Source organism: Drosophila mauritiana, chromosome 2R (genome assembly GCF_004382145.1).
Source record: "Drosophila mauritiana strain mau12 chromosome 2R, ASM438214v1, whole genome shotgun sequence".
Lineage (NCBI taxonomy): Eukaryota > Metazoa > Arthropoda > Insecta > Diptera > Drosophilidae > Drosophila > Drosophila mauritiana.
The window spans coordinates 18,839,517-18,851,403 of record NC_046668.1 but is presented as its reverse complement, the minus strand read 5'-3'; the positions used below and the strand labels follow the sequence as shown (position 1 = coordinate 18,851,403).

General features: G+C 41.7%; 3 protein-coding genes across 3 annotated transcripts; 1 reads left to right on the top strand and 2 right to left on the bottom strand.

Moving 5' to 3' along the window:
- Positions 1 to 219: 219 nt before the first annotated feature.
- LOC117137596 lies at positions 220 to 783 on the bottom strand. Its single transcript, XM_033299107.1, has 2 exons — positions 677 to 783; positions 220 to 606 (listed from the first exon to the last, which is right to left on the bottom strand). Exons 1-2 carry the CDS (start codon positions 735 to 737, stop codon positions 473 to 475), a joined length of 195 nt encoding a protein of 64 aa, XP_033154998.1. The 5' UTR covers positions 738 to 783; the 3' UTR covers positions 220 to 472.
- A 3,721-nt stretch (positions 784 to 4,504) lies between these two features.
- LOC117138604 (uncharacterized transmembrane protein DDB_G0289901) lies at positions 4,505 to 5,578 on the top strand. The gene has a single exon (XM_033300812.1). It carries the CDS (start codon positions 4,622 to 4,624, stop codon positions 5,576 to 5,578), a length of 957 nt encoding a protein of 318 aa, XP_033156703.1. The 5' UTR covers positions 4,505 to 4,621.
- A 1,624-nt stretch (positions 5,579 to 7,202) lies between these two features.
- Positions 7,203 to 7,732, bottom strand: LOC117136982 (gram-negative bacteria-binding protein 3). The gene has a single exon (XM_033298158.1). It carries the CDS (start codon positions 7,696 to 7,698, stop codon positions 7,240 to 7,242), a length of 459 nt encoding a protein of 152 aa, XP_033154049.1. The 5' UTR covers positions 7,699 to 7,732; the 3' UTR covers positions 7,203 to 7,239.
- Positions 7,733 to 11,887: the final 4,155 nt, after the last annotated feature.

The following is an 11,887-nucleotide window of genomic DNA, read 5'->3' as shown; positions in this document are numbered from 1 at the left end:
ACGTGCTGGCATTGTTATGACGATCAGAATTGAAAAATTCCCATAAGCTTGTTTGCATACTTATCAATAAAGTCAATATCAGTGAGGATTATAATTTCATAGATTCTTTCGGTTCGTTCATTCGATTGGAATATTAGTAGAGCTTTTAGTTAAGTGGAATTGCTAGAAGAAATGTTAGTTAGTTAAATAATAATAATAATAATAAAATTAAGCTCCATATTCATTTGTGCAATATTAGGCTTTTAATCTCTTTGAAATATTTTGGATCATAGCAAAGTAAAGTTTTATATTTAAATGCCATAGAGTGACTATATTTAAGTGAGTGTGACCATGAATGAAGTATTAGCATACAAATCGAGTACGGTTCGACGAAAATCAATTGCAAGCCAAAGTAGTTGTAAAATTATTCATAAATTTACTGCAAAATTCAGCTTGACTTGGTTGTGGTCACGCCTCTGTCACTTGAACAAGATTAGTAACGCCACTTGCCGGTGTTTTTCGAATGGATGACTATATTGTCGGTGGAGTCTTCTCCGCCATTCCAGGCGGGTCCGCCATGTGGTCCAGAATTGGAGGCAGGTCCCCATTTCCACGGCATGGCATGCACTTCACAAATGACAAATGTGGGTTTAAAATATAGATAATAGATATATGTAGATATAGGAACACCACTCACCGCTGAGAACGACGAAGCAGAGCCAGAGCAAGAGCACCCAGAGTTGTTGACGGAGGTACATGGTCAAGCCGAGGAGTTCCAATGATGGGGCATAATATGGACACACTTGTTTTATACGGCTCCAATAGCCAAGTAGCGCTCTATCTCTTATTCGAATCGTATCTCTTGGATTGCCTCGCACTCTCTCTCTCTCTCTCACTCTCTTATTGGCATTCTCTGTATCTTTATTTGTCCATGTTTGGATACGTGGAGGGATTCGATAATGGCTTAAGCTCTAGCGACTTATGCATAATGCAATTTTCTGTTCTTTGCACTCTTTTAATTCTCATTGAAACCATCGTGCCACCACTGTCGAATCACTCAGAGAAAAATAGGGTTAAATATATCAAGATTAAAGTTTAAAATGAAATTATATTTTACAAAAATATTTTTATATTCCCTTTTGCTTATAATTTAAATAGTGAAATAATCTTAAGTTACGCCACTAATTAAGTCATTAAGTAGATATTTATTTGAGTGTAGACGCACAATAGCCGGGCAATTAAGAAGTTTCGCCATGTGGCTACGTTTCTAATTATTTTCAATTGAATTGCTTTGCTATACGTAAAACTTTTTCCATTGCTACTGCCATTAAACATATCGTGGAACTGCTCGGTCCCACCTCGGATCCCCGGCCATTGACATTATCCAATGTCCCCCGGCGTCGAGTGGGTTTATCGTGGCTGAGTGGGTGTATATACAGCTATCTAAGCTGCGCTGCATCGGGAAAAGTTAAGCTCTCGCCGAGCCAAGTTTCACAATAAAAATTAAACAGGTACTGCATTGTTTGTTAATGACAAGCGTTTTGTTGTTGCTGCTTTGTTTGAGTGGCCATGGATTTGGATTAGTTGGAAAAGTGGAGTGGTAGTGGAGTCACTCTGTTCAAATAAAGCAATTGTAAAGTGGAAAATAAAATGCCATTGCTGAAAGTTTGTCCATCACTAGGAAAAGCTGAACGAGTGAAGAGAGCCAATTATTTCAGTGCCTTGACATGTTATTGAGCTCGTTGTTATGCTGAGTTTTGTTAGTCCATTGAGATTTCAAGCACATGGGAATTTTTGTGCTGTCAAAATCCAACGATCATAGTTATCAAATACTTGTTATAAAACTAGAAAGATTTTAAAGATTTAATCAGTATATTAGTACCTTTCCTTAGTCGCCGTTTTCAAACACGACGAGACTGTAATTGAATTCTAACTCTCAAGTGCAGGTTAAGAAGCTTAATTTAACCTAACTGTGTTGCTCTGGCTTTTATTGCCATCTACACTCGTTCCTTATTCAATTTATGTGCGACTTACATTAGCCCAACTGCAAAACCGAGATCAGAAACGTAGCCAAACGGCGGCAAGATAAACGACTTTCAGTCTGAAATACGACTTGTATGCCGGCCAATGGTTGTGGGTTTCCATTTTGGGGATTCGCCCGGCGGATTCCCATGCGCAATCTGCGCCTGGTCAAAGGCAAATGTGCGTTGTCCGTTGTGGATGCTGTTGTTGCTGCTGCTGCAGTGCGAATCGCATCGATTTGATTTTCCAATCAATTAAACTTTATATAAATTGCGTCTGCGATGCTAAATATAACAACAATTGCACAGCGCGTTAGCAGCGCCAGCAACAGCAAACATTTCCACAAAGCACAAATAGAAAATAGCACTAGAGGTATTTGTTCGCTCATTCTGTTAGTCGCCCCCTCTTTTTCTATCTTCGCACACACCTCTCTGTCTAACCCTCTAATTCGCTCTCTGTCACTCCTCAATGTCTCTATCAACGGCTGACTGCACAATCACAAAAGAATGTGTTCACTGGGTGATCCCGACTGCACTGAAATTAATAAATTTATTGTATGTCTAAAATAAAATTTAATTACATGTATTAACATTTAATTTTGTATGTATTTGCAGAAACATAAAGCAAGATAATCGTTTTATGAGGATATCTATTTGTGTAAATTTTGAGTTTCCCAATTTTTTCGCAGTGTACATTTGTCAGTTGGTGGAAAGAGTGTGCCTAGTGGATGGTGGCGGATGAGTCAGGTTAGAGGAGACTGCATTTTGCACGACTTTGACTGCATTTTCGCATTTGGCAAATGTTTTGTGTGCGATTTTGAAATGCAGACGACGATGTTGGACTGCTGCAGATGACTTGCGACGTGAGCCATTGTTAGAACGGTGTCAGTTGAAGATGGGGGTGGAGCTAAAGACACGGAAAGTGCATTTGATCAATCAAAAATGGAAGCAATCTCCAGTTTAAAGTACTTGCACCTGGGCAGGTGGTCCTAACGAACACAATTAGCCTAATAAGTAAACAACAACTTGGGGCAAAGTGGGCGCCAGCGAAGCGACATTAATTGAATTATTGGCAAGCTTTATAGGCATTACCTGCAAGGGGTGAGGGGCATTCATTAATGCTAATTGAGTACACAGCCCACGAATATGTACTTATACATATATATACGTATATATTTGTTATGATCCAGGACAACAACACGGGTGTTTTCAACCGTACCACCCATCAAATTACATTCTGAAGATGCAAATTTATTTACACGCTGCCTAATTTGGTTGTTTGGTGATAGAGAGTAGAGCGCAGGCTTTAAGGCAATCTACTCAATCATTTTGAACCAATAAACTAATAAATTAGTTTCTAATTTGATGGAAGCCAATAATAGTTTGCCGTTTATCAGAGATTTAGGCGGCTTAGAATAAGTAGTGAAGACGTCGCAGTAAGGCCATGCGTTTATTTGCGAATTAATTGTAAAAGCAATCAATATAAGCATTATATAAAATTATAAATATTATACAGCTTAAATGGTTCATAAAAAAAGCACTCTAAAATAAAATAAATAATAAATATAATAAGATACATAGAAAATGTGATTTTCGGTAAAAATCCGCATTGCATACATTTGCTTCCGCAGCAAAAACATCATCGACAACAGCCTGAAAAAGTTATGCAATTCTTCTCCATTTTGCTCAATTTTTTATTCCTGCCAGGACATTTTGCACTTGGACTAATTTCAAAGAGTCATATATCAGTCCTTCCCCAGCCCCAACTCACACACACACACACAAAAACCCTTACGGAAAATTCCACTCTCTCCGCTTGTGAAAAGACACCTGTAGACTGGCAGCTCCCACTCCACAACCCCCTCACCATCCAATTCAACGCCCAGTAACCCCTTTTCACGGTGAAAAACCTGACAAATGTGCGTCAAGTTACTGGCAACTTATTTTCCACGGCCACGCCCCCGGTCCGCCCACAGTTTGAACCGAAGTTGAGCAAAAATATTTAACTTGGTGGCAGCGGAATCTTTTATAATTAATTTGCCACTCTGCCGGCTTTTTTACTCGCGGCTTCTTCGTCCAACAGCGGAAAACCTTTTTCCCGACTTGGGCGGCGGCTTCATATTTTACCCATTACATGACGCCCGCATTTTCCTCAAATAGTTTCAACGCGAACACGTTCGCTGTCTTTAAGTTTTCTGATTGCGATTTATGGGGGTCGTCGCCTGAAATAAAATACACTCGCGAAGAATCACCGAAAGGCTTAAGACTTTAGATAAGGTTAGCTAATGTTTACCTACTGGTAAAAGGTTATTTCACAAACCTGTATAAGTGAATTGGAAAGATCTATTATATATTTACTAAAAATTCTCTACTTTCGAACGAAGATCTTGCAAGACAGTGTACTTGACTTTTGAAAAAGAGAGCAAAAGCTCACCGAAAGCTTCAATACTGATAAGTATTCTGTGAAGTCTTTAGTGATTGATGGGTTATCTGATTCATTGAGTTGTTTGCAAAGCCCTGTTTGCATAGTTCTGTTTATTTTCGGTTTTTTTTCTGACGACTGATCGTAGAAAAAGCCCAAATCGCGCTGGAAGATCAGTCATCTCTTGGCGGGCTTAACAATGAGGTCGTTTTTTTTGGTGATGATGCTGTTGCTCGGAACAAGTTTGGCACAACTTGTTTACCGGGACTATAGCTCACAAATCGCTGGAGGATTTTATGGACCCCCTAGAGGACAATATGGATTGATAACTGGTGGAAGGCGGCCAGGAGGTCCATTCGAAAGTACTGATCAAGGCAGTTTAATTTCTGGAGCCGATACCGGAGGTCCCTTTGGTAATTATGGAAACTACGGACCAGTAAATGGAGGACCATTTGCTACCAAGCAGCAGGGAGGACTTATTTCCGGCGGAAGCAGTGGAGGACCCTTTGCCCAAACTGGCAGCTCTTTTGCCAAAGAAGGACTCATTTCTGGTGGCAACAGTGGTGGTCCTTTTAACAGATACCAAGGATTATATGGTTTGAATAGTGGAAGCGGTCTGATCAGTGGAGCTAATACAGGAGGACCATTTGCCAGTGATCAGCAGGGAGGTTTAATTTCCGGAGGAAGCTATGGAGGACCTTTTGGAAGTGACCCATGGTCAAATAGTGTGAAAGGCTCGTATGGAGGACTTATTTTTGGTGCCAATAGGGGAGGTCCTTTTGAGAGGAATCAAGGCGCTGGTCTAACCAGTGGCAGTAATACTGGAGGTCCATTTGCCAACAGCAATCAACTTGGAGGACTGATTACTGGCGGAAACAGTGGAGGTCCCTTCGAGAGCAAAGAAGCGACAATCGATCACAGTGAAGGTGGTCTAATCGAAGGGGGTAAGACAGGTGGTCCTCTGGGCCAACATCAAGGAGAATTACTTTCTGGAGGAAATAGTGGAGGCCCCATTGGACAAGCTGAAAGTAGCTTAAATAAAATAGATTTAATAAGTCGCTTAAGTCATTTAGTTAAATATCACGTCTTCCACTTGTCTGTTATCAATAAAATTTCAATAATGCTTAAATGCCACAAGCATCAGCAGCTTAAGTAGTACATTAAGTGCTCTCCACCTGGGGCTTTTAAAAAAACCGTGTGTCAGTTTGCAGCGGCATATAAAGTACATACATATATATATAGATATGTATTTTTTCCCCCACTTGGCGCATTAAGTTGTCGTCACAAGTCATTTTAGCGCCTTCCATGTGAAAAACGTTGCCCAATGTGCGCGTGTATATGGGCGTTAAATGAAGCATGTGCCGGTGTCCGTGTGATGGGGTGCTGCAAATGGGTGGTGCAACAGCTGGAGGGTGGCACTGGGTGGGTGATGCTGCAACTGCAACTGCCACAATCTTGCCGCTAGCTGGCAGTTTTCGCCAAGCGAAATGAGAAAATGAGAGCAGAACTGCCCGCAAATGTTGCTGACAGCGTCACTTAGTTCGCCACCTCCATGCCACACATAAATGCACACAAATCCATCTGTATATAAGGCCACTATACATATTTACTTGCATATATATACACATGCATGTGTGTGATTGCAAAAAAGTGGAATAGCTTTACGAGCACCTCGCCGCATAAATGCTTAATGCACTGCAAATGAGTTGTGACAAATGGCCTGGCCGGGCATAAAATGATATATTTACCATTACATTTTCCAGTATTTTGGCCAGCACCTAAGCGACCCCACTCCAAGAGGCTATATTATATAATTTTTCTAATTCCTCGAGATCTGTTAGCACTCAACTTCCCCGGCTGAAAGCGGTCAGCGAGCCAGGTCAAGCGCAAGGCAGCCAGAACCAACACAAAACAGTTGGCAAACAGGAGCGGATCGAGGTTATAGTTATGAGTAATAAGGGAAATGCATAATATCTTTAAAAAATAAATGACTTAATATATACATTTAATCTGTAGTTATTAAGTTTCAGATTGGTTCTATTAAAGTAACTTCATACAAGGCCAATTTCAGGTCGATTAAATCACACCTATGTATCTTCAACTTAAAAATAAAAAACCTCTCAGCGCACGCAGAATCGAAAACTTCGAAATAACTAGAAGCTCAACTGGAACTGAGATGGCTAAAAGTTTTATCTGCTTGCTGTTAGCCTCGAGGGAAAGTTAAATGGTCCAAGAGCAACCTTCTATGCAGTTGTAGTTGGGGTTAAAGTAGATGGTGGTTTTGGTTGCCTCGCATACCTGGCCAAATTCGTTGTAGCATTTTTTGCGGTTGCATCTCTTCGATATATGGGGATACTTTTTTGGGTGTCGCTGCTTAAACTCGCTTGATGAACGGGCAGGGGGGAGTATGATGTTGAGTATGATTTATACGATCCGGATACTTACTTGCGTATCTGTGACAAAGTGTTTCTTTGATTTATAGCCCTGATGGGTAAGAACAAAACGAAGCAATGGAAATACATTGTGCGCTGAATAAAATAATTCTGCTGTTAATATGCACCGTTTATCAATAGAAATTTATAATCAATTTATAGAGAAGAGTAGACCAGCTTGTTGTTATAAAAAAAATAATAATTAGAGGCGCCATTTGGAATATAAAAGATATACTGATATCAGATTGTTGGATTTGAGTTTCAAGTCTTGATAAAAATACCATTAAAAACTGGACTTGCAAGCCCGACTGTACAGATGACTTTTCAAAATGTTAGTGTCAGTTCGAGGGTAATAAAATAATAAGCACTTTTATTCAAGCATAGTTCATTGTACAAATATATTGAACGTGTTATGGCCGTTGGCCACAATCGGCTGGCGACCGCCGTTGGAGCCGTTGACATCGATTCTCTGGGAATCCCCCTGATCGACCACATGCCTCTGGTTGTAGTTGTGGTAGTCGACTCCATGATAACGCGCCGTTGTCCAGTAGTACAGAACATCTCCGGGTTTAAGTTGATGGTTCCGGTTGCGATATGTCCAGCGTCCATTGCGAGAACTCACCACATCGGTGGCCCAGGTTTGATCGCTCAGATCGTCCATTTCCTCGTTGACCTTGCCGTGAAAAGCAAATAGGGAAATGCCCGGCTCATCGGGAATGGAGACCTCGAACCCCTTCGGTGAGTTGACCTTGACAGTGGCCTTGGGCACATCGTAGGACAGACTGGAGCCCACGGAAATTGCGACTAGGAGCAGATAGACTGGTAACTTTGAGTTTTGCGCCATGGCGATAGTAACTGGATTTGCCGGGAACTGAGGCTTCAACACGGCTTTTGTAGTCCACCATCTAAAGCTTATCTCGTCTGGCTGAGACTGTAAGCTGTGAATTTCCCGCCAGTGCATCCCCGTTGAACAAAAATTCTGACGCGTGCCTGAAAGTAAGCAATCAAAATATTTGCACAGCAATATTTTTAAAAAACAAGACCGTTTGTTGGGCAGAGAGCTTTTAGCTTTTCATATCCATGAATGCGTTTTTTTTACTATACATTTTGAATTTTGAATTAAACTCAGTTATAGCAAAAATATGATTTAAAATAAAGATCAAGCTCAAAGCTTGTTGTGAAAATAATGATAAATATTTTTAAGTCCATTTTGTGTAAGATTTATTATGAATATTAACAAGTAAATTGGCTAGTAATATATATATATAAGTTAAGAAAATTTAATATGCCAAACCACTTTGCTATCCACCCCTGCAATCCGCGAATTCGACCGCGTGCGCCAAAATATGCAATACAAATATTTGCATAGCAATATTTCTCAAGAATGGAGCGGGTTGATAAAGAAGTGCTTTAATCTACAACCTCGCCACATGTGTGCGGTTTTCTTTGGGCCAACGACTCCTTTGTGCGATGCGACTACATATATGCGAGTACATAAATATATGCAGATGATCCGCCCGCCTTGTTGGCCACACAGCAATCCTGCGGCATTGTTGCCAGTCCTGTTTTACTTTTGGGCTGCAAGTATGTTATGCAAGTACTTGCCGCTCACCTAAACACAGGCTTGGCATCCTTCGTTGGCATTTGCGTTGCAGACAAAGGGAGAGCAGGTCCTTCTAGTGGCAGCTTCTTAGACAGTCAATTGCTGTCAGTGCCCCAAAGTCAGGACGCAACGTTAACCATGTTGGCTTTGGGCTAGAAATTTACTCCAGTGCTCAAGGAACATTTACTAACTACGTTTGCGTTATTAGACAAAGATAATAGCCAATTTGCTTTTTTTAATTTTGAGAATTTTCTAAATATTGATCAGCATTTCTCCGCGTTTCCCGGCAGCGGACTTAAAGCGGCTTATATCCCAGGACAGGGCCCAACCAGATGGTAGTTAATTCCTAATTGCCCTGCTATTTGTCAAACAAAATGATTCAGCTAACTAACCCGGGCAACAACTCTCGCCGGACTGACAATTGTCCCAGAAACAACATTAAAACACAAAAGCGCAATATCAACTTCTGCACACGACCAAAAAAATGAGGATGGTGATGAGGATGGGTTGGGTTGAGTTGGGGATTGGGCGCTGGGAAAACAAGCAAAGTCAAACCACAGCAAACCGAAACTAAATAGCCGAACATTTATACAAGCAATCTATCCGGAGCTGGCCGCTCAATCTATTCATTCAGTCATTCGGGCGTCCACTCACTCGGTCATTCGTTCATTCATTCAGCTGTCCATGTCCATCGCAATGCGGGTCGGGTCGCGATGCCGGGGTCATCTATCCTCCAAATGTTTGCTGATGTTGCGCCCAAGCGGCTGGCGCTGATTTATAAGCTGCATGCCGCTGACCACTTGATTGCGTATCTGTATCTCGTCCTCGTCCTGCACGGTACGTACGTATGTGTGTGTAATTTATTTACGTTAACACGCGCTAGATGGCCGAAACCATGGCAAACACCCGAAAATACCAAATGCCTGCTGCAGAGGTAGAGCTGGATGTAGAGGCAGTGGATGAAGAGCAATTTTCATTTATTTTAAATGGCATAGAAAATTGCAAACTGACATTTTTCTGGCCCAAGTGCTCAGCTTCGGTTTTGGCCCTTTTCCATCTTTGCCATCGGTTTGCCAATGGCTTTGTGCACACAGCCGGAAATTTGTGTAGTTGTGTACTAGTTGGCAGTTAGATGCCGGGCCAGGTCCCCCAGACTGATTACCATGAAATTACATTGTTTCGCACTTAAAACATGCCGGCCAGTGTAAATGTGGGCCAAAAGCACACGCTCACACCCGTTTGGGGCTTAATTAAGTGGCCTGTTTTTATCTGTGGCAAACATTTCCTTAATCCACCATACCCAAAACCCCCCAAACGGCATTGGATTTAATTGCTTGCATTTATTGTTAATTGATTTTATTTTTAGCAGTTTAGCATGGAGAGGTTTTTTCGGGCTGTCAGGTGCTTGCCTATTTATTCGGGCGTGATTTAATTTATTTGGTATTTGCCTAAATTGAATGAAAATTGATTTAAAACTTAATCAATTTTTTTTTTTTGCAAACTGTCAATGTTGCGTGCCAAAAGCCAACAGCAAAAACGTAAAAATGGCTTGTCGCTGCAGGAATTCCATTCATCAGTTCAGCATAATTTAATCAGCGGGCTGATACAATATTTTTCTGAATAATTTGGTGTACATTGCTGAGCGCATGTAATGCTTTTTGTGATGGATCAACTTGTCGCAAATGTCAAATTTAATATTCGTAAAAGTTACCAATAAGCCTTTTTCATGCGGAGCACATACGTGGATGTTTCTTGAAATGAATATTTGATATTCACATTTGTATGTTTTCCACAGGGCATTATAATTATTATCCCATGTTTGCTTTTGAACCTGCGTGACTAATATTTGGAATGCTGGATGGATTTGGAAAAATAGAAATAGTGAAAATAGTGATTACTAATGATGTTCATAATAATTCTTAACATATTGGGTTTTGTAACTAGAATTTTTCAGTTAAAACAGCATTTGGCATTAATATTATTGGCTTTAAGTAAACTCAGAGTTAAAACATTATGTTTCTGAGGTTGTCTCAATAGCTGTCCCATGTTGTCCTCATCGACACAGTCTTTGCTTATCCATCTCAATTTCCCATAATCAATTTTACTGAGCTGCTCCTGCCAGAGCAAACACCTTGGCACTCCTTCGCCCGTGTTCGTGTATATCTGGAGAGTAAGCAATAAGCCAAGCCAAGATCTATCCAAGCATACACCTGTCATAGCTCACACATCCCATGGCTCCGCCGAATGTCTGTGTGCTCCCATTTTACGGACCGCAACCAGTTCGCATGTAGCTCCTGCTTTACACATAAGTTCAGTTGCTCAAACACGAGGACAGTTTGGCTCAGACATCCCTCCATCACGCCCCCAATTCTACTTGGCCCCCATTGCCAAACACCACCCAAGGCTCCTTTTGCCATTGCGCACATATTTAAAGAGCAAACGTTTATCTAAGTTGTACCGTTGCGGTTTCCGTTGACATTCAAATGCGGAAGCACCTGTCGCCCAGCCGAGGAAACCCAGTGACTGCGACTCGAAGATGTTCCTCCACTCAGGACAGTCGTCGGTTGGGGAAGTTACTTGGGGCGTGGATCTGGCATCCACTTCCGATTTCACACGCACACGAGCGGGGCATGAGCACTAGATATTGCGAGGGTGGATTGTCGAGTAATCGTTTTAATTAAGTGCTAGCAGCTTTATGCCAAATATAAAATGTTTGGAGAAACATTCTAATAAGTGATGGAAAAGAAACAATAGTTGCATCAAATCTTCCTTGTTCTTCAAAAAGTTAATAGGTTGCTTTATAAGTATATAAGGCTAGGGAAAACTCCTCGATCCCACCTCTGGGCGCTACGTAGCCGGATACATACTCCGCTGGGCATACACTTGTGTTAGTTTCCCCATATCCCACTGGCGTTCCTGGCTGCGAACCCTCGAGGACTTTGCCACTTTGTAGTTGCTTTTGAATTCTCAAGTGTCGGCGTCGTTGGCGTCGTTGGCGTCGTCAACTTTAAATGGTTTCGCTTACACCTCCAGCATGCCATTGAACAAATTAATTACTCGACAACTTTACAAGCGTTCCAGTGGCAGAGAGGCACCATTACCGCAAGTAGTGGAATGCCTCGTCTCTTCCGCGGCATCGTCGCTTCCTTATGCTCAAGCGGCTGCTCATTAGAGTGCTGCATATTGTTAGAAAGTCGCCATCACCATCACCATCACCAACACCACCATCATCATCATCGTCGTCCTTAGCATCATCGCCGGGATGCAGGATGTGGGCCTGGGAAAAAGGGTGCACACGCATTTTCGATTGCTGAGCTCATTAATAATGAGCTCTACTGCGATCCTGGCCATGAATTTGTGCGCAATGTGAATTATGCCCCACGCCGGCCAACAATGGAGCCCAAATGGACATTATTATAGCGATGGCAAG

Bases quoted from the DNA above. Each gene is read 5' to 3' on its own strand.
- LOC117137596 (XM_033299107.1), bottom strand. From the start codon at position 737: ATGTACCTCCGTCAACAACTCTGGGTGCTCTTGCTCTGGCTCTGCTTC. The intron at 607-676 runs GTGAGTGGTGTT...TCATTTGTGAAG, and splicing joins CTGCTTCGTCGTTCTCAGCG to TGCATGCCATGCCGTGGAAA.
- LOC117138604 (XM_033300812.1), top strand. From the start codon at position 4,622: ATGAGGTCGTTTTTTTTGGTGATGATGCTGTTGCTCGGAACAAGTTTG.
- LOC117136982 (XM_033298158.1), bottom strand. From the start codon at position 7,698: ATGGCGCAAAACTCAAAGTTACCAGTCTATCTGCTCCTAGTCGCAATT.